This window comes from Perca fluviatilis, chromosome 3, assembly GCF_010015445.1.
Source record: "Perca fluviatilis chromosome 3, GENO_Pfluv_1.0, whole genome shotgun sequence".
In the NCBI taxonomy this organism is placed as follows: Eukaryota; Metazoa; Chordata; class Actinopteri; order Perciformes; family Percidae; genus Perca; species Perca fluviatilis.
This window is the reverse complement of record NC_053114.1, coordinates 23,875,586-23,898,951: the sequence shown is the minus strand read 5'-3', so window position 1 is coordinate 23,898,951 and position 23,366 is coordinate 23,875,586. Positions and strand designations below refer to the sequence as shown.

The following is a 23,366-nucleotide window of genomic DNA, read 5'->3' as shown; positions in this document are numbered from 1 at the left end:
TACATTACAAATATTGGCATCAGGATCATTTCAAACAGTCATAGCATCAGCAGTGGGAATATCGCAGTCTGCACTCAGCCGTATCATAGCACAAGTACCGCTTTGCTACGCCAACATTACCGGTATAGTGGGGAAAAAGAGGCTGATTGAAAAAACTAATACCTGATGGGTGTCAGGGTTGATAAATACTACGCAAAATGTGGAAGCATAGCGTGCGCTATTACCGAACTCGCATAAACAGACGCAGCGCAAACTGCGCTAGTGTTAGTAAATTAGGCCCTGTATGTCAACCACCAGTCAAGAAACCAATATGTTAACAAGTCAAAAGTGACAAACATATCCTCTTCCTCCATTTCTACTCTGTTCCTTCTTTCTTATCCTTTAAGATAAAACAAAACCCTGATGCTAATTTCATGACTTCGAAATGCAAATTGGTCACATGAAACAACATCCAAAATGTCCAAAAACCAACAGAGGCCAGACAAGAAAAATTAAAAAAATAGGCATCACTGCATACTTTTATCATGTAAGATATTAATACGGATCCTATTTAAAGTGGCTACTGTCTAAATACAATAACCTGATGGCGGAAGGAATAAAAGATTTGGAGTAATGATTACTGTATATACTGTATGTACTGTATGTAGGATTGCGTTCATTTTATTTTCACGTGTATCTGTGGGCATGTGCTCATCTTTAGCCTAGCCTACATTTAGGCAACCTCTATATCATATTTATTTAATCACAGCCAATGAATGAAGAAAGTTAAATTGGTTAGAATATAGCTAGCATATATAATAAATATAATGAAATAATTTAGTTTAGGCTATGCATAGTACCTAGACCTGCCAACAAACGATTATTGTTAGAAGAAAACCAAACAATCCTTAGACCTATAGACCACTACTGACCTCAATCAGAATCATCTGCCCTGCCAATCTCCTGCTTCTCTCTCTCCCTGCTGAAATATCTTCTAATATCCATCTCATCTGCTCAATGAATTGAAGGATACAACGGTACAATAGCATTAACAGGGACCCTATGACTTTAGTTTTCAGTGACAACATTGTATGGGGATTGATATTGTTTTAGAATATGCCTGCTATAGAGATAGGCTATACAGCCCCTGACAAAAGTCTTGTCGCTTATCTAAGTTGTAGGAACAACAAATAATAACTTGACTTGTAGTTGATCAATCGGAATCAGAAATGGCATATATGAAAGGCAAAGTCTTCTGGATTATACTTATTATACCAAAATAGTCTTGTATCATTCATTGATTTGTATCATTGAATTAGGACAGAAAGGTCAGATTTGGCTTGGACAAAAGTCTTGTTGTGTCTTTAAATGATTCAACCAATCACAGATTAGAGCTTCACCTGTGACAAATACTATAATTAACACATTCCCGGGTGTGTATAAAAAGAACTCCAGTACACCAGACCTTCATGTGAAGTGCAACCTGACCAAAGTGCTCATCAAGAGCCTGAAGACCAAGTCTGCTGCTGAGGTGGCAGACATCTTCAATGTATCCAAACGTCAAGTGGAAAGGATAAGAAAAAGATTTAAAGAAACTGGTGAAGTTCATGATAAGCCCAGGTTAGGTATATAGGATTGCGTAAGACAACTGTTCGAGAGGACAGTTTGTGGCTCCGACAGAAACCGCTGTATCTATAAGAACAGTTTGTTGAATTCTGTCACGCAGTGGTCTCCATTGCCGAATTAGTGCTCATAAACTAGCTTTAAACAGAAGACAACTAAAAAAATTGTGTTGCATTTGCAAAGGCCCACAGCTTGGTGAAAGGATGGACAGTGGAAAAGTGGCAGAAGGTTGATTTTTCTGATGAATCATCCATTGAACTGCATCCCAATTGCCGCAAATACTGCAGAAGACCTGTTGGAACCTGCATGGACCCAAGATTCACCCAGAAAACAGTCAAGTTTGGTGGAGGAAAAATCATGGTTTGGGGTTACATCCAGTATGGGGGTGTGCGAGAGATCTGTAGAGTGGATGGCAACATCAACAGCCTGAAGTATCAACAAATTCTTGCTGCCCATTACATTCCAAACCACAAGAGAGGGCAAATTCTTCAGCAGGATGGCGCTCCTTGTCATACTTCAGCCTCCACATCAAAGTTCCTGAAAGTGAAGAAGGTCAAGGTGCTTCAGGATTGGCCAACCCAGTAACCAGACATGAACATTATTGAGCATGTCTGGGGTAAGATGAAGGAGGAGGCTTGAAAGATTAAACCAAAGAATCTTGATGAACTCTGGGAGTCCTGCAAGACTGCTTTCTTTGCTATTCCAGATGACTTCATCAATAAGTTATTTGAGTCATTGCCGAGACATATGGATGTAGTCCTCCAAGCTCATTTTCTTTTTCCCAAGGCACCATGACTTTACATATGCTCTGATATTATTGTAGCATTTTTGTGTATTCAAAATAAAATATAATTTCTACCGTACATTACTGTATTTTTGTATGTGACAAGACTTTTGTCCAAGCCAAATCTGACATTTTTGTCCTAATTCAATTATAAAACTCAATGAATGATACAATACTTTATTTTTTGGTATAATATGCATAATCCAGAAGCCTTTGCCTTTCATAAGCCATTTCTGGTTCCAATTGATCAACTACAAGCCAAGTTATTATTTGTTGTTCCTACAACTTAGATAAGCGACAAGACTTTTGTCAGGCACTGTATTATTGGCAATGAATAAACAGTTGTGATTAGCTTGCTAAGTTAACCATTTCTTGTATTTCCCTTGTTCACTCTATCTAGACTTTAGTTTTCCTTAGCAAACCAAAATACCCCCTTTCCTTTACCTCAAGAAAACGTAGCAAAAGGTAAGCAGGTTATTAAAAACAACTTACAATTTCACTCTGTATCACTATGTGTAATCAATCTTCCTTTCACCATTAACGTGTGTATGTGTGGGGGGGAGGGTGCATAGCGAGTTCAGACGAGATGAATCCCCCAGTTACTTGCAACATGCCGGTCTGTAACGCTCTGAAAGCTGCCAGTTCACACCAATGTAACGAGACGGTGCGGTGCATCATCTTGATAGCAAGACTCCTCTCTGTACTTCTGTTTTTTATCTCCAAAATTACGTCAAAAGAGTAGTCACAGCATCTACTTGCTTTGGTGTTTGTAAAGCATTAAAGTTCAACAAAGAATGGTTCACATTAGAAAAGTTTTCATTTTTATTTTCTATGTAGATGCACTCCCCAAAATCATCCCAGTAGTTGAGAATGATTTATTATTTCCAAATAGAGCTATTTATTAGACTGGGTAAACCCAGCCCAATCTGCCGGCGATTTGTTTTCGCCCTACAGCTCAGGCTGGAAACCTGTACATTTATCTATCCTGCTTCCGTTACAATTTTGCAGGGACCAATCCCAAACTGGCTTATCCACCTGGCGCGCTATTGGCAGGTTTAACACGATGACGATAGAGAAGCGACCAAACAACTTCTTGTTTACATTCAACATAGCGGCCACCGAAGCGCAGCAACCCGTTGATGCCGCTGTCGCTGCTACGTCACCCAGATCGTTGGTCTGATTGGTTGAAGGACTATCCCATTGTGTACAGAGACATTTGAACTATGCCCGTTGATCACGCCTCTTGTGCAGTAGAAAATACAGAGCAGACTCTCCAGACTAATGTTCAATCTTAAAAGATTGAGCTTGGTCTGCTGATAGCCAGACTAGCTACAGTGCCTTGCGAAAGTATTCGGCCCCCTTGAACTTTTCGACCTTTTGCCACATTTCAGGCCTCAAACATAAAGATATAAAACTGTAATTTTTTGTGAAGAATCAACAACAAGTGGGACACAATCATGAAGTGGAACGAAATTTATTGGATATTTCAAACCTTTTAAACAAATAAAAAACTGAAATATTGGGCGTGCAAAATTATTCAGCCCCCTTAAGTTAATACTTTGTAGCGCCACCTTTTGCTGCGATTACAGCTGTAAGTCGCTTGGGGTATGCCTCTATCAGTTTTGCACATCGAGAGACTGACATTTTTGCCCATTCCTCCTTGCAAAACAGCTCGAGCTCAGTGAGGTTGGATGGAGAGCGTTTGTGAACAGCAGTTTTCAGTTCTTTCCACAGATTCCTTCGACGTTTGGATTCGTCTGGACTTTGACTTGGCCATTCTAACACCTGGATAGGTTTATTTGTGAACCATTCCATTGTAGATTTTGCTTTATGTTTTGGATCATTGTCTTGTTGGAAGACAAATCTCCGTCCCAGTCTCAGGTCTTTTGCAGACTCCATCAGGTTTTCTCCCAGAATGGTCCTGTATTTGGCTCCATCCATCTTCCCATCAATTTTAACCATCTTCCCTGTCCCTGCTGAAGAAAAGCAGGCCCAAACCATGATGCTGCCACCACCATGTTTGACAGTGGGGATGGTGTGTTCAGGGTGATGAGCTGTGTTGCTTTTACGCCAAACATAACGTTTTGCATTGTTGCCAAAAAGTTCGATTTTGGTTTCATCTGACCACAGCACCTTCTTCCACATGTTTGGTGTGTCTCCCAGGTGGCTTTTGGCAAACTTTAAACAACACTTTTTATGGATATCTTTAAGAAATGGCTTTCTTCTTGCCACTCTTCCATAAAAGGCCAGATTTGTGCAGTATACGACTGATTGTTGTCCTATGGACAGAGTCTCCCACCTCAGCTGTAGATCTCTGCAGTTCATCCAGAGTGATCATGGGCCTCTTGGCTGCATCTCTGATCAGTCTTCTCATTGTATGAGCTGAAAGTTTAGAGGGACGGCCGGGTCTTCGTAGATTTGTAGTGGTCTGATACTCCTTCCATTTCAATATTATCGCTTGCACAGTGCTCCTTGGGATGTTTAAAGCTTGGGAAATCTTTTTGTATCCAAATCCGGCTTTAAACTTCTCCACAACAGTATCTCGGACCTGCCTGGTGTGTTCCTTGTTCTTCATGATGCTCTCTGCGCTTTACACGGACCTCTGAGACTATCACAGAGCAGGTGCATTTATACGGAGACTTGATTACACACAGCTGGATTCTATTTATCATCATTAGTCATTTAGGTCAACATTGGATCATTCAGAGATCCTCACTGAACTTCTGGAGAGAGTTTGCTGCACTGAAAGTAAAGGGGCTGAATAATTTTGCACGCCCACTTTTTCAGTTTTTTATTTGTTAAAAAAGTTTGAAATAGCCAATGAATTTCGTTCCACTTCATAATTGGGACCCACTTGTTGTTGATTCTTCACAAAAAATTACAGTTTTATATCTTTATGTTTGAGGCCTGAAATGTGGCAAAAGGTCGAAACGTTCAAGGGGGCCGAATACTTTCGCAAGGCACTGTATTTATGTCATTTTGTAAAAATGTGTCTTTTTTTCATATCGAAATACATCACAGGAAAAAAAATCTCGCAATGGCAGTTGTTTCCAATATCGTGCAGGCCTAGTCTCAGCGGTTACAGCTCTCCACGCTGCCTCAGGCAAACATCTAGTCTCATACTTTGAAATGTAATGAGGGTCAAGATAATTTCCTTTGGTCAATGGCAGATGGAGAGAAGGGCAGTCACTCAGCTTGAACCTTATACAGAAGGGTAGATTTTGAAAGATTACAAAGTGCTAAGAGTACTCCAAAAGATTATCTGTGTAAGTTCTGGCCCACGCCAAGACAATTGCCTTTTATGTTGATCTAAGCTGTTTAATTCCAAAACATAGTGACTCTACCTTGTCATTTTTTTTTATTCAGCCCGGAGAACAAACCCTAAGCGCACAGTTTAAATCCTTGCTCTGGGCTTTATCCCCTTCTTTGCTTCTGTGAGTGTTGATTGTTTCCCAGCATGTCTTTCCTGGTAATAGTGTTTAGACTGTGACGTGAACATAGACCGTGGTAAGAGCAGTGCCAATACACACAACCTGAATTATAGACTTTGTTGTCTTTGTTTGCTGTTGTGCTTTTAGAAATGGGAGCCTTTACCATCTGTCTTTGTTTTGGTAAATGTTCTGACCACAAAAGTGACACTTGCAACGTTAAAACTGATAACAATAAATAACCTCCAAAAAGAAAAAAACCTAGACCCAAGATTGCAGGAACAGTGTCAATTCATATCTGCACGCTTTTGATTTGCTGTATGTAAAAGAGAAAAAGCAACTATTACCCTCTGTAACTGGTGTTTTGATTTGTATCTGATAACACGGCTGTGCGAATGCAACACACACACATACACATACACACACACACACACACACACACACACACACACACACACACACACACACACACACACACACACACACACACACACACACGTATACAGACTCTATACAGTCCCACACACATCCTCTCTCTCTCTGCCACTCTCTCTCTCAGTTTCTGAGAGCAGCCTGCTGTTTGGTTTGGGGCTTTACTGTCTTACCTTCTTTTATTTACCTTCTTTATTTCCTCCTCCTTTTTTTTTTTTTGTGCTCCCGTATCCGCTGACCTTGTCCTGTCCCAACGCCTGCCTGCCAGAGGGTACAGAAGGCTGCCAAAATCAAGAAAAAGGCGGTGTGTAATAAACAGAGAAAAAGGAAGACCCTTTGGCCACTTTCCCTCCACTGTCACCTTTTTTCCATTTCATGTGTGCCTGTCTGATTTTGTATATCGTCCCATCTGTGTCTTTGTCACATTTGTTGTGTTTATTAATTTATTTAAACAAGTCTTTATGAGTTTTTCCAGAACTAAGACAAACGTGCATTTTGGCAGTGAGTCTTTCATTAGGCTAAAGGTGTGTTGTAACAAGACTGAGAACTGCTAAAAGCCAAATTTAATAACCTCACGTTGACACAAATGTATATGCAGCCACTGTGACCATAAGACACATCAGGACACTATGTGAGAAAATGCATTAATCATTAATCATTTTAAAGCCAAATTAATGTTTTTCTCTTAAACTGAAGAATCCGAAGCTTTGGAGGATTTGGTGGCATATATGGAAGATTTTGAGACAGTAAAAATGTCTAGCAACTAGTTTCCTCAAATATACCAAGATACAATGATAGCAGAAATTGAAATACTTTTTCTACTTAGGTTTTAGTGATTAAAAAGCACAACATACTGTATACAATAACCTTTCACCTCAGAGAGTCAAGGACATACAACTTAATTTTAGCGAAGAGAACAGTGAGAAACATCACTTAACCCAATGCAAAGCTGAAGTCCCCAGCTGCCACTCTGATCAGTGTATGCAAATACTTTTTTCATATTTGGTACTTACATTGCTGTTACCCTGTAGTAAGTTAAATTATGTATCTGGGATTGTGTAATTCAGTGAATGCCTAATTTTTGTGTGATTAACCTGCGAAAGCAGAAAATTATTCTTGCTATAATTTACTCTTCACACTCTGGTCATCCTTAAATAAACAATTTCAATTTCAATCCTGAGATACAGCGGAGAGGGAAAAAAAAGGTTGTTAGTGGGATGTTTTTGTTTGGTTTTATATTTTGTTTGTTTTATTTTTGTATAACTTGGCATCACAGTTTAGCTGTAAAAAAGGAGAGCATCAGGTTCTAGGAGCCTTATTTCAAATGCACCAGGCAATTTTAATTAAGTGAAATCAAATATAATTGTATTAGTCTGCAGAACACGGTGATTAAGGGAAATGTGTGCAGGCTTGTTCGGTGCTAAAGCTGCATTGCTCTCACTGGCGAAACAGCCAGCTGGTAAGGGTTCAGTGTTAAGCTGTTTCTTGTTTCCGTGCCAGCTCGCCATCCACGTGCCAGGACAGTTGATGTAAATTAACACCAATAGCTTTCTTTTTCTGCCTTTTCCACCTCACCTTTTAGACCCAACAACTTGTCCATCTAACAAGCATTTCCCTAGCTGGACCCTAAACTATACATGCATACATTTGGGATATCAAAACTTGTACTTTCAGAGATTTAACACAGACGCCATTCAGGCAGTTGTAATTAACCATGTACAGGCAGTTGTAAATAACCATGAATGGTACATAATGGTACTTAAACAATGCAATTCAAAGACCATGTGACCAACTCTCTCTTCTGTTTGTTTTTAAATCTCTTTGCAGAGTGCAGATGGAGATGCTCAAACCCTCACTGAGGTTGATCTGTTCATCTCCACCCAGAGGATCAAAGTCCTAAACGCAGACTCACAGGTGAGTACCAGCAAGCACACGTATGCCATGTTTCTGTCCAAAGTGTCTTTTCTCACCTGTGGGAGTAAAAGCTGTTCACCCTGACAGTACCTCGGCCATACACTGAGCTTATACAAGGCTACACATCAGGGGAGAGTTTTTATGTCATAGCTACCATAACTGCAGCTGAACTGTTGACACATACTGCTTCTTATGAAACCCCACAACTGATTAATATTTATTTATTTGCTTAACATCATGATGTCACAATTCTCTTTGACTAATGATAAGAATAGACTGCAAAGCCTAAATAATAATGCTGCACGAACATCTGTGCTTGAGGGTGACTTAGAGAGCAAGCGGTTTAACTGCAGCACAATCATATGCCCTCCTTGTTAATTGTTTCCTCTGTCCTGCTGGTGTTAGTTTTAGCACTGGTGAAGATGCAGGGTAAAATAATGATCCGTCGGGTGGAGAGGCACTGGGTGACTTTAAGATATGCTATTCAAAAGCCATTTTTGTTCCTATGCATGGGTTTTGATGGAATAATTGCACATCAGCCACCACAGTGGACAGTAGTCTGTCATGTTATACACTGCCACCCACTGGCCAGCCGCTGTAAGTATATTTCTAAATTTCAATAACTCGAAACGCATGCAGTCCAACTTAAAAATCAATTGCTGACTTTAGGAGAAACTCATAAGAGGTAAAAACAGGACATATGAAAAACTCCTTGAAAGATTTTTTTTTTTATGCCTAATGCAGCATAAAAACACAAATAATTCCTGACTGAGGTCGTCATAATTCATGCATGAAAGGGTTAAACATTAGTATGAATATCCAAGTCATGACCACACCTGTATTAAATTAGTCATTTGTTTAAAGGCTGTCAAATTTACAATACAGACGGTTTCCTTCAATTATGCTACAGAGTTAAAAAGTCAAAATTCAGATCAAAGTTAGTTAGTTCTTTTAACAAAGCTTCTCTTCACTCTTGTAGAAGATATGTCAAAATTGTTCTTGCGTTTTAGCTTTACAACAAGCAGCTGTGTGGAGCAGCAAGTCAGGAGGTTGAGTCCTTAAAAGAAGTAGAAATGCTCCTGAGAGCTTTGCCGCTCCTGGGATCACAAGTAGAGATTTATGCCCCTCATGAGCTTGTGTGTGTGTGTGTGTGTGTGTGTGTGTGTGTGTGTGTGTGTGTGTGTGTGTGTGTGTGTGTGTGTGTGTGTGTGTGTGTGTGTGTGTGTGTGTGTGTGTGTGTGTGTGTGTGTGTGTGTGTGTGTGTGTGTGTGTGTGTGTGTGTGTGTGTGTGTGTGTGGTGGGTTGAGCCACATGGCACAAACTAACGTGCTGCAATGCAGTTTATATCTTCCTCCCTTTTCCATCTTGTTGCCACTGATCCTGGCACTCTTAAGACATTCTGAGTAAAGAAAGTGTAGGAGCCAAATATGTATAGAGTATTCCAACATTGGGTGTTGTTTCTTGTGTCTACATTGGGTGTCGCTGTGCTATTACCTGGGGCAAGGTTATAAAGGTAGGATCTAAACTGTTGTCGGCAGGTGTTTTGGCCTGGAAGGGCGATTTGACGAATATTAAAGGAGCTCAGTCTAATACTGTTATTTACTGAGGTGGTTTAACCCAGGAGTGACCTGGCTGACCTTACCATGTCCGTGTAGCGTTCAAGAATCTGCAAGCATTTCTTGTCTTGCAGAATAACAATTTTATTTGTTTTACCGTGCAGCATTAAAATGTCTATATTTCCCCAGTTTTCATTGGTAAATCCATAAACTGTAAGACAGTATTTCAAATAAAGGTTTAATGCCAATGCGTCACAGCGGTCAAAAAACATTTGCCCTTCTGAGCCAAACACCTGCCGACAACAGTTGAGATCCTACCTTTATAACCTTGCCCCAGGTAATAGCACAGCGACACCCAATGTAGACACAAACCGTAGAGATGATCCGATACCATTTTTTTGCTTCCCAATACCGATTCTGATACCTGAACTTGTGTATCGGCCGATAGCGAGTACCGATCCGATACCAGTGTGTCGTATATTTTATTATGTTTTAACAATTGTATACTACTGTCCCTGTATGGATGTGATATGATTTCTATCTTGTTGTCAGTCTGGCTCAGGTTAAACTCTTTGTGAAACATGAAGAAACACAAACAATGAACGCCACAGAACTTTCTTTTCTTTCTATATTATTTTTTTAGTTATAACGGAAAAAGAACATAAATAAACTACTTTAACATAGATTTTCTTTAGGGCTTTATTACGTGGTATCGGATCGGTGCATTAACTCCAGTACTTCCCGAAACCAATGTTTTAGGCAGTATCGGAGCCGATACTAGTATCGGTATCGAAACATCTCTAACAAACAGATTCTTGAACGCTACACAAGCAAGGGAACATCAGGGCAGTGCGTCAGCCAGGTCACTCGTGGGTTAAACTACGTCAGTAGCCAACAGTATTAGACTGAGCTCCTGAACGCCTTCATTCTGCAATTAAAAGGCTTGATGCAGCTTGCATTGGGTTTCTGACATTGATTCATACAGTAATAAGAACAACTCCGACAACTAGGCTACTGACAACTAGGCTACTGACAACTAGGCTACTGTAATAAAACCACCACACACAATTAATGAAGTGCAGTTCACTAAACTGAAAGTTGGCATAAAACATTAACAAATGCAAGTTCCTCTCAGCAAACCTGCAGATTCACCTTCAAAGTCCATATCGTCTCTAAACTGCAGTTCCATAGTTGTGTTCAGAAACAATACTTCATAAAATATACATCATGACAATTATTTGGCTGAATGAACAAACATGATAACTTAATTCAAATCACTTTGTTTTCATCTACACAAACTCAATATGAGTTTTTGTGCACCTGTTCATTATTTTCGGATGAACATGTACTCAAGATCTAATTCATCAGGGCGTCGTTGGGCTGTAATCGGATCATACAGTAGTTTTGAATTCAATCAAAAGAAGGCCTGCATGTTTTCTTTCAACAATTACTTTCATCTCACTATCTGCCCTAAAAGGATCACACAGCTTTGACAAAGAAAGGGGGTAAAAAAAATCAGCCGCACACTCATGCTCTAATTCTCAACAATTACTGATCAAAGGAAACAAGACTGTTGCCAGAAACAGGATAATTACCAGTAACCGTAATGACACATTTCTCAAAGCTATGGTAGTATCAGAGAAACTTAAATGGAAACCTCACCGTGGAGAATTATGTATTATTACATCATTTTGTCAGTTAAAATGTGTAATTGTAATGTAGTATTTTGTTAATTAATTTTCTTCAGCGTTGTCTCTCCAGCACATATTCATAGCACCTATATTGTTTTACATCATGGTCCAGTTGAAGTTTACTTTTTGTAGTTTAATAATTAACTTTGCTAAGTCGCTCCGGCATGAAAATAATGAACCACATTCTCACAATTTGGAAAATGAAACGATCAACATTGCTTTGCTGTCGATATTTACAGTAATAAACCCAGTCGTCTCCATTGAGTGGAAATCGGTGAATAAAGACCTGCATTGACATCATCAGCTTTTGAGGAGTTGGTTCAGAGACACTGAATTCAATAAAATGTCTCTGTGTTCATCTATATATTTTTTGTGTCAGATATTACGTCCAAGTGAGTTTTATTTGAAATCAGGGCTCACAGCTGTGAATCAAAAATGTCTTCATATTTAAGATTATTTAATGATATCATATATAAATTAGCATACAGTAGGTGCTGTCGTAAAGTTACAGGAGTTGAACACTGTACTTAGCTGTAAAGTATTATAAAAACAATAGGGTTGACGTTTAAAGGTAAACCTTTGTCATGTTATTTTGGTTGATATGTCTACAGGAAACGATGATGGACAACGCGCTCCGTACTATATCCTACATTGCTGATATTGGGAACATTGTGGTCCTGATGGCGAGACGCCGGATGCCACGCACAGCTTCCCAGGACTGTATTGAAACTACGCCTGGGGCGCCCGAGGGAAAGAAGCAGTACAAGATGATATGCCATGTCTTTGAGTCAGAAGATGTAAGTGCTTTGTGTGTTTTCCAGATCGCAAACCTTCTGTGTGTGTTAATTAAACTTTAAACAAAAGTTTCTGTGAAAGGTTCATTGACCGTTAATTTCCAACGGATCTACTCAAATGCCTCTGGACGCACTGGATAGTCCAACCAATCAGACCAGCGATCTGGGTGACGCTGCGCTTCGGTAGTTGAATGTAAACAAAAAGCTGCTCGCCGTCGCTGTGCTATCGTCGTCGCGTAAAACCCGCCTCAACGGTTGTGATTGGTATAAAGCCCGCCTCAGCGGTTGTGATTGGTCCCTTGATTTTGGGGATATTGGAAATGGGTTTGAATGGGCTCTTCGCCAGACTGACTTGCTGGAAGTTCGTCAGTGTTTACCCAGGCTACTGGCGGTGAGCAGGTGGGAGGTCATTTACTAAAGGAAGTCACACTGTTATTTTTCTGTCATTATGTAAGAGGACTCATCTGGTAGATGAATCTTCCGACATCTAAAGATAGAGAAGAGATACTATCTCCACAGTGCTGTGGAGTAAGGTCTGGCTTACACCACAGATACATTCTGGATAGGAGAAAAAAAGGCCTCTGTGATTGGTTTGAAGAAATGCAAACAACCCAATCGTCTTGGGTGGCACTAAGTTTCGGACGCAGAAGTCTTGGATAAGGAACTTGTTTTGATGGAACATTTGCACCCCACTACAATGCCACAAACGTTTAACAGTTCACACAATATAGTAACATGAGCTTTTTAAATTAGCTGGCTACATGGTCCAAATTGGCCATTTTCAGCGTGTGGCTTGCTAGCTTGAAGTTAGTTGTTGTTTCCTGCATTGAAGGGATTTTCAGAATGGCAACACTTATTAATGCTTTTGTGTTATTTGATTGTCAGATATTATTTCAGCTTCCCAGTTATCTCCAATATTAATGTTTTTCTTCCATTTGCCTCCAGGACATAATTTGAATTGTTTGTCCTGAATTTAGTTTTCGTCACAAATGTTGTCACTATAATATACATAGAATTTCTAAAACAATTTGTTTTGTGACAACAGATTAGAGCAACCCTCTAACATGAAATTATGTAAATTGGCAGGGCATTTTTAATTAATTTTTTTTAATTTTTTTTTTTTACTCCCAGAGCTGCTGCTTGTCTTGCTGAAGCAGATTCAGCAAGCCTTGGCAACATGAACAATGTTGCACAGAGGAGCCAGCAACTGAGTGTCAGTGCCAGTCAGGATAAAGGCTGGACTCCAATCTGTCCTCTCTTAGTCAAATTTTTGCTGCCAGGTTTTAAAGGCCGGCCTGAGTTATAATGGAACCATTCAGCCGCTCATCCATCAACTTATAAATCTGTTATTGTAGCTCTGCTGGTTGTATGCAGTGTTTGCCCGTTTTAAAATGTTTCATTGTTCTGCAAAACTAATTCACATTGTATTGGTTTTAAGAGTTTGTCCAGGAATGTCTGCAAATTCTGCCAGAGATTTATATGCAAGTGTAGAATTCAATTAAACCGGAACATAGGGAGAAAATGGCTTGCAAAATGAATTACCCTCTTTATTATTTTGATCTATCTTATCTCTCACAGCCAAGATAAGTCTTGAGGTTTTCATTTTTTACTTTTACAGTTTTTACTAACTTCCCTTTTTTACCTTCCTTAGTTGCAAATGTCTGGTGTGTATGGAGGGTGCTTTAAAGCAGCGGTTCTCAATTGTTTTTGTACTTAACCTCCACAGCCCTAACAGATGAGCTCAAGTACCCCATGGTTGATACCACTCGTCATGTTTACAAAGTATTTATTTGAACAGATTTTTTTTTTAACTGTTAAATTTAGAAAATAACACATTATTAAAGTTTTTAAAGACATACTGATCCTGAAAGTGGTGATGTTTAGATCTCTCTGTTTTTTTGTTCTGGCTGACGATGCCCAAAGTCAACCATTTATCCATTACTTTTAGCGCTCTATTTCTTGCTCTCTTGTTAACTTGTTTTGCTCCTCGTCAATCATGTTGAAAACTCAACACTAACTGTGCGCCGCTTGTGAATTTTCCAGGGAATGTCGCCACAGGCACCCAGTTCCTAATACTGCAAATGCAAGGGCTTTCATCAGTGGTCCATATGCTCAGTCATCATTGTGTTACCTCATTTGGCGATAGTTAGTGACTACAGACATTTATTTAAATGAAAATCTTTGAGATTATTACTTATATATTCCATTATTGCCATATTCTTGTCACCTCTCAGTGTCACTGTATTGTTAGTTATGTATACCACAGTAAAGATAAGCTTCTGTGTATCTAACAAAACAAGATCACAACAGACTTATTATTGTTATTTATGTCATAATTCATGCTTTTTCTGTCTGCAGGCCCAGCTTATCGCTCAGTCCATTGGCCAGGCATTCAGCGTAGCTTACCAGGAGTTCCTGAGAGCCAATGGCATTAACCCCGAGGACCTGAGTCAGAAGGAGTACAGCGACATCATCAACACCCAGGAGATGTACAATGACGACCTCATTCACTTTTCCAACTCTGAAAACTGCAAAGAGGTTGGTCTATATTAAGCGTGCAGCACACGCATACATTTTTTGCAACTTCTGCAGATGTTTGTTGATTTGTGTCGGTGCAGGAAATAAACAACATAGACACTGTGAGACTTTACATGTGTGCTGCAGGGTCATTAGAGAAACACACAAGTATACAGTAGCTATTCACTAATTAGACAGATTAAGAGGCAGATGGTTCAGTAAAATCTACTCGGAGCATGTCAGCGCTGCCTGTTTTGTTTTGCTTCACCATTTCCTCTTTAGCTAACGATGTGCCCTGAAAGCATTACTGCTTCGGCTACTGGCTTTTGGATAATTAGAAACCCCGGTTTCAACCGTTTCTGTATGAGCGTGTAGGGGCACCGCCACAGCGGCTATGCTTTGGACGCGCATCATGTGTAGGAACACGAGCTGGATAACGGCAGATGTTAAAAGGGGGGGGAAAGGGGGGGGAAAGGGAAAGTAAAAAGAGATGTAATAAATTATATAAATTATACTATAAATAAATCACTGGTAGGATTTATGCCGAACATAAATAACAAATTGAACCTAAATGGAACTCGGTTGTGATGTAGAAATGTCACTGTCACACTTTTATAACACCAGGGTGGGCGTTTGAAAAAATGTTCAGATTTAAAAACATGTGTGGAAATTAATGTCTTTATAGAGCAGAACAGCTTTACATACTAACGCTGGTGTACATATACTATATATCTACCTGACAAACTAATTTTAACTGTATATATATATTAATATAAAACATTTTTTTAGGCACGTCTGCAGGAACAATATGAGCACTACTTCACTAATCATTTGTAACAAGACTGATTTAAAAAAAAATAATCAAACAGGATTGACTTGGTTGCTAAATAAAATGTCCTTCAGCTGCTGAATGGGGTGGGCAATATTGATACGTAAAGGATATGTCATTTTCTGTTGCCATATTGATGCTTATCATAATAAAGTAACATTTTGTGGACATTCAAGAGAGAATCCATTCATAGATAAAATAAACAGATGTTCTGTTTTTGGCTAATCCTGTGAATTTAAGAGATTAAGGTACTCCTTCACATACTGTCATAATTATAAAGCAGTTTTGTTTATTAATTTACAACTTTGCCTGCAAAAGTCTAATGTAGCCAGAGATATTAAAGGGATATATACCTCCGTATAAACAGTATGGCAAAATTTGACAGTTGCCAATTGTGTACGGTCTCACTGTATCCATCCTATTTTGCCAGCCCTACCCTTTGAGCTCCAGGGCAGCAGTCAGACCACAGATTTCTAGAAAAGTCAGAAAAGTGAATTTTATGACCGGTGTCAAAAATAAATCCTATGGACCTTTTTCACAGCAGACATTTTGACTTGTTATAGTAGGAAAAGCACAGCTGAAAGTGAAAGTTTTTAGTGAAAGTCAGTTCTCTACATATTCTCCAGCAATACATAGCTGAATCAGGTGCTTTTCAGAGCAACTACAGCAAACAGACTGACGTTTTTGACACTGTTGCATTTTCATTGAGTAAAAAAAGATATAACTCTGGTGAAGACAAAGTAGTGTTGAAATGCTAATGCTAATTATGGTAGGTGAGTTTCTATACATGATGAAACTTAAACGTGTCTCCCCTCTCTACAGCTGCAGCTGGAGAAGAGTAAAGGGGAGATCCTGGGTGTGGTGATTGTGGAGTCCGGCTGGGGCTCCATTCTGCCCACAGTTATCTTAGCCAACATGATGAACGGCGGGCCAGCGGCTCGCTCTAGCAAGCTCAGCATCGGCGATCAGATCATGTCCATCAACAACACCAGCCTAGTCGGGCTGCCACTCGCCACCTGTCAGGGAATCATTAAGGTACAGAATGAAATAAAATGATAATTAAACATTGTTCTAAACCACATAATTCGGTGAAACTGAACAAACTTTTTTATGTTTGTTTCTCTATGTTAAAGGGCTTGAAGAACCAGGTTCAGGTGAAAATGAACATAGTCAGTTGCCCTCCTGTTACCACCGTCCTCATTAAGAGACCAGATCTAAAGTATCAGCTGGGCTTCAGTGTCCAGAACGGCATTGTAAGTATCGTTCTGACCTCTTTCTGACAACCAGGAACCTACGTTTGTTATTCATAATGTTAACAAAAGATTAAATTTTTTAAAAACATAATTAAAACTTACTGTTTTGTCGTGTTTTTCTCATGTATGAGTTGTTAAGTATGGTCCATCCATCCATCCATCCATCCATCCATCCATCCATCTTCATCTGCTTATCTGGGGTTGGGTCGCGGGGCAGCAGTTCCAGCAGGGGACCCCAAACTTCACTTCCCCGAGCCACATTAACCAGCTCTGATTGGGGGATCCCGAGGTGTTCCCAGGCCAGGGTAGAGATATAATCTCTCCACCTAGTCCTGGGTCTTCCCCGAGGCCTTCTCCCAGCTGGACGTGCCTGGAACACCTCCCTAGGGAGGCGCCCAGGGGGCATCCTTACCAGATGCCCGAACCACCTCAGCTGGCTCCTTTCGACGCAAAGGAGCAGCGGCTCTACTCTGAGTTGCTCACGGATGACTGAGCTTCTCACCCTATCTCTAAGGGAGACCCCAGCCATTCTCCTGAGGAAACCCATTTCGGCCGCTTGTACCCTGAATCTCATTCTTTCGGTCATGACCCAGCCTTCATGACCATAGGTGAGGCTAGCAACGGAAATTGACCGGTAGATCGAGAGCTTTGCCTTATGGCTCAGCTCTCTTTTTGTCACAAAGGTGCGGTAAAGTGAATGTAATACGGCCTCTGCTGCTCCGGTTCTCCGGCCACTCTCCCGCTCCAGTGTCCCCTCAATCGCGAACAAGACCCTAAACTACTTAAATTCCTTCACTTGGGGTAAGGACTCATTTCCTACCTGGAGTAGGCACTCCATCGGTTTCCTGCCGAGAACCATGGCCTCAGATTTAGAGGTGCTAATCTTCATCCCAGTCGCTTCACACTCGTTCACACTTTAAGTGGTATATTTTGTATTTGTACGGTACAGCATGTGCATGTTTCACATTCCTATTCCAGTTTAGATTAATCCGCTCATTTTTTTATTTTCTCTGTATTGCACATACTGAAGAAACAGTCTTTCGCAGTGTTGTCATAAATTGCTGTTGAGCAATATTCATAGAACAAAAGAATCCCTGCTTTAGCAAGAATGTCATATTTTTGCATATAACTCTGTCTTCTACATGAGGACTTTTTCTTTTGTGTGTGTTTTTGTCAGATATGCAGTCTGATGCGAGGAGGCATTGCTGAGCGAGGTGGGGTCCGTGTGGGTCACAGGATCATCGAGATTAACGGGCAGAGTGTGGTGGCCACAGCACATGAGAAGATTGTCCAGGCCCTCTCAAACTCTGTTGGCGAGGTTAAATACACACACACACACACACACACACACACACACACACACACACACACACACACACACACATACACGCGCCGCGCACACACACACTGAGGAGATATAGAGGATGTAGAAAATATGATTATTTTTCTATCACTATGTACTTAAAGTGAATTATACTGTATAGAAACCTCCTTAAGTAAGCAAGAAAATAACCTTACTACACATTTTTTACAGAAATTGGGGGCTTACGTTTGAAAGATGTAAGCATTTACCAGCCAGAGAAAGTCTAACAAAACATAGAATTCAGTAGCATTGTGGGAATTGTAGGATCCACAGTGTTTGGACACTAAAGGAAAGGATATCTCGGCCCAGAGGGTAAAGTAAAAAGAAATCTGACTGCTCAAATAATATATATAGAAAATGTAGATGAAAGTTTCTATTCTGTTGTAGAAGGAGGCCTTCAACCTATTGAAGCTTTTAAATGGAAAAGATTTGTCAAGTTATTTTCTGTGTGGAGCAGAAAGGTCTGGGGCTGTGTTCCAAATAATTTACCGTCTGCCCACTGCATGTTGGTCGATACATCTTGTTTAGTGGCCATCGATTTTACGCTACTTTTTATGTTGCATTGTTGGATAATTTAAGTCTGCTATATAGAAACCAGGAGATCAACCAAGATTTAAAACATAAAATGCAAGTCACACCAAAAAAGGACAGAGGTATTGTTGCATTTTCTAGCTGGCGGAGGTGTCAGGAAGTAACTCGCTAATAAACAGTAGCAGGCGTGCTCTCTGGCATCAGTTAGGCACATGTCACACGGCTAAACAGTTTGCAGTGGTGGAAGAAGTACTCAGATCCTTTACTTAAGTAAAAGTAGAAATACCTCTAAGTCTAAGAATACTTAATACAATTAAAAGTCCTGAATTCAAAATGTTAAGGAAAACTTCTATCGGCACGAATCAAAAGTAAAAGTATAATGCAGAAAATTAAAGTATTATAAGAACATTATATTCAGTTTTTATCACTATCATGTACACTGGTTTGTCAATGCGGAGCCAATTTTAGATACTTTGTATTCTACTGGGTAGATTAGTCACATAGTACTGCATCACACCGTATGTTTCTCTTAATGTAACTAGTAACTAAGTGTCAAATGAATGTAGTGCAGCAAAAAGGCACAACATTTCCCTCTGAAATGTAATGGAGTAGAAGTGTAGCATTAAAGCAGTACCTCAAAATTGTATAAAGTATAGTAACCCCTTATCTAAGGTATAATAAGTACACCATAGTGGGATATAATAATTCTCATTAGATATTCAAACATCAATGCTGTATAGTGGACTATAGAGATTTTTTACACAGCAATAACAAGTTTTGAGGTTAAAAGTTACCTTTTGAACATGGTAAAAGAAAGGAATACACAGATTCTTACTCAACATGAAATATGAAAATATACTATACTAATAATAATATTTGTTTTTTTCCAGATTCACATGAAGACCATGCCGGCAGCCATGTTCAGACTTCTAACAGGACAGGAGACACCTATGTACATATAAACGATTGGACAGGGATCGTTCCGCAGGACAGGCCGTCGGATGTGATTGGTTATCTTACGGGGCAAACCAAGCTCATCAGTGACCGGGGGCGGGGGGATTGCTTCTCCTTGTCAATTCATTTCTCTTTTCTTTTATTCTTTTTCTTTGAGCTGATGACTTTATCATCTCTTCCTTGCCTGTGCTTGCAACAGCCATTTAATTGACATGAGATGCTTTTTCCATCTGACCAGCTAAAGGGGGTGTGTGTGTGTGTGTCTGTGTGTGTCTGTGTGTGTGAGTGTTATTTATTTGTCCTGTCTGTGCTTCTCCACGTCACTTTAGTGAGATCGTGTGGACAGACTTAGGGGCGAATTCGTCACAATTTATTTTTTTATATTCATGTAATGCAATATAATACTTCTACTATACTTCTTGTATAGTTTCAGTTTCTTCTGTTTATTTATTTCTCATGTAAATACATATTTTACTAATGTGAAGTGAAGGCGATGGATGGATGGATGGAGGGAGGGAGGGGCCACAGCTGCATTGTAAATATTTATTGAATCTCGCTGTTGAATTGAAATGGTCCATGATGATGGCAAAGACACGCTTAAATGCCGGATATCAAAGTAGTTGCCGGTGAAAAGGGGAACGAGTTGAGTGTTTGAGATCTTTGGTTTTAATATGCTAAGTTGATATAATGTACGTGTGAAGCAAACCAATGCTCGCAGCAGGGGTTCATGGGAGAAACGCCATATCCTTCTGATTTTCTTGATTTTACGGCAATACACGAGTTCAACCTTCTGAAGTCTTTTCTAAATCTCATGTACAAACACTCACATTTAAATAACAAGCAACCGAGTAAAACTATTAACATGCATCAATTATGCTTTTGATATCAAAGTTTCTTTTGTGTGCTACTCTACTGTATGCTCATCTTTAGTGTTTCTGACTGAAACTCATGCAAACTATGAGTGGATTGTGAATGTAACTGTGTTGTGTGAGCTGTCCCATTGCCATTAGCAGTATTAGAATGTCTGTACATAAAGAGAAACGTGTCTAGCATTGTGCTCATGTTAAAAAAACAAAAACAAAAAACAATAACACACAGGTTTAGTCACTGCAAACATCTCCCCACCTGTATGTTGGCTTTCAGTCTTGCGAGGGAAAGAGAGAACTGTGAATCACACACTGTGACAGAAGCTAACCTTACCGCTGGGTAAAGGTTTTAACAATGCATTGTAGTAAAGTTTAACCACATGAACATTATTTGTGTGCATGCCTCGTAAAGTAGTTTTCATGTCATTGTGGCAAGATAATAAAATCTGGGCTAAAGCTGGCTGGTTTTGTTGGACTGGATCAAACTGAAAACTGGTTCTAAAAAGGGTTAGATTCGCTGTATGAAAGTGCTGCCAGGAAAATAAAACAAAAGAAAAATGGAAGACAAGCTAGACATATTAAAACATAAGTCAATATTTTGACTTATTGCCTCATCAATTTAATTTGGTAAATTACATTTTTGACTTATCACATAATTATTTGACATACTGTACTAAGTCAAACCTAGGAGTAAATTATTAATTATTTTGACCTAATATGTTGAAATTAAAATCTCATTGAGTAAGTCAAACTTTTGATTTGCCTCATAATTTTGCCTTAGTGAGACTTTTACTTTCAGTAAAATTCAGAATTCAGTCTTATTAAAGAAATTTCTGAATGTGTCTCAATTTGAAACTACAGACCAATTGTAATAAATAGTTGGAATTAGATGAGCAAACATTTTAAATAAATTGCAGAAGGTAAGACCGATGTTTACGGAAGAGGATTGGGGCCACGTGAAAAAATGGAATGAGTTCTGAGATTAAAGTCAGAATTCTGAGAAAAAAAATCAGAACTCAAATACATTCTTCACATGTGGCCCTTATTCTCTTCGGTAGATCTTGGGAAACTAAATCTTTTGTGTTGGGTTTTTTTCGTGAAGTTTCCAAATTGATGTTTGATGTCTGTCGGTGTATGTATTGCATCGTTTCTGGTTAGTACAAAACTGTACAGTAAATAGATTTCTGGTTTACCAACTGCAAAAACCGTACACCATGACAAGTAGTATATTGTACATACTGTATATACCATTACTGTAGTATGGAATTGGGACAAACGCAGTATCTGTGTGCCTATTCCATAATTCGTAGAAATCCTAAACAGCTTTTGAATGTTGTGTTCAGTTCACACTGGAAAAGTAAAGAAATTAGTAAAAAGATATCTGTAAACACTTTGATTCTTGAGTGTCAACAAATGAATCACTTGTGATTGGTAAAAAAAATATATGTATATGTGTGTGTGTATGTATGTATATATATATATATATATGTATATATATATATATATGTATATATATATGTATATGTGTATGTATATATATATGTGTGTATATATATGTATATATATATATGTATATATATATGTATATATATATATATATGTGTATATTATATATATATATGTGTATATATATATATATATGTGTATGTATATATATATATATATGTGTGTATATATATATATGTGTGTGTGTATGTATATATGTATGTATATATATATATATATGTGTATATATATATGTGTATGTATGTATATATGTATGTATATATGTGTATGTATGTGTATGTATGTATGTATGTATGTGTGTATATATATATATGTGTATGTGTATATATATATATATATATGTATATATGTGTGTGTATGTATATATGTGTGTGTATGTATATATGTGTGTGTATGTATATATGTGTGTGTATGTATATATGTATGTATGTGTATATATATATATGTATATATATATATATATATGTATATATATATGTATATATATATATGTATGTGTGTGTATGTATATGTGTATATATTTGAAGGAGCCAATTTAATTGGCAGTGGCATTTTAAAGACACAATTTGATTGATATTCTTATTTCTTGTATACTAACTGCCAAAAAGTGTACTTCAAAGATTAATATATTGTACTAATAGTATTTCAGTCAGGAACACTCTCGTCATAGAGTTAACCATGTATTGCAACAAATGGAAACACAGTTATGCTTGGCGCTGATGGCTCCGCTCTAATAATGCTCCTTGGATCAGCCAAGCAGCATGCCAAACTGAAACAGGGAGCTGCCCCCCCCATTATCCAAAAGTGGGCCCAAACCAAGACATTAAAAAACATTTTAAACTTCAGTCATGTTAGGACTCTAAACAGGGAAGGCAAGCTTTACCGGCAGCAGCAGCAGCAGCAGCAGCAGCAGTGTAAGGCAGTATTGGTGAAGCAGGGATCAGTGAGGAGGGAGACATTTAAATGGAGCGCCTTGACATGAAAAGGGCTGTGATTGGTTTGTGACTGATAGAAATGATAATTTAATTGCGTGAACTAAGGCAATGCTTAATGTAGTGTATAATTAGGACAAAGACACTGCTATAGACATTTCCACTTTGACTCTCTAGTTCCCCCTGATGCCTGCAATTGGGTAGTGCAGGTTCTGTGAAGATGAAATATAAAAAGCCACCAAACGTTTTATTTACATTTTTATTATTTAAGGATTTTCTTTTACTACAGTAGCTCTATGTAAAATGATTCAATTTAAAATGGAACAACTGATATACAACCATTAAACAAAATGTTGGTTATACAACAAAGTTGAGCATCATAAAATAATTACTCGTACCATTCGATGCTAGTTA

General features: G+C 38.8%; 1 protein-coding gene across 3 annotated transcripts in view; it reads left to right on the top strand.

The window, feature by feature from the left end:
* apba2b (amyloid beta (A4) precursor protein-binding, family A, member 2b) overlaps nt 1–23,366 on the top strand; it is an 87,641-nt gene that overhangs the window by 60,654 nt on the left and 3,621 nt on the right. Inside the window, exons 8-15 of one of the 3 annotated variants that reach the window (XM_039794765.1) lie at nt 6,515–6,550; nt 8,074–8,160; nt 12,019–12,204; nt 14,560–14,739; nt 16,370–16,582; nt 16,681–16,800; nt 17,978–18,118; nt 19,585–19,796. In XM_039794765.1, the coding sequence (XP_039650699.1) occupies nt 6,515–6,550; nt 8,074–8,160; nt 12,019–12,204; nt 14,560–14,739; nt 16,370–16,582; nt 16,681–16,800; nt 17,978–18,118; nt 19,585–19,656 (1,035 nt within the window). In that variant the 3' untranslated portion in view covers nt 19,657–19,796. Of the gene's footprint in view, nt 1–6,514; nt 6,551–8,073; nt 8,161–12,018; nt 12,205–14,559; nt 14,740–16,369; nt 16,583–16,680; nt 16,801–17,977; nt 18,184–19,584; nt 19,797–23,366 lie in introns of those variants that run through there. The other 2 variants (XM_039794764.1, XM_039794766.1) reach the window with 2 other exon arrangements.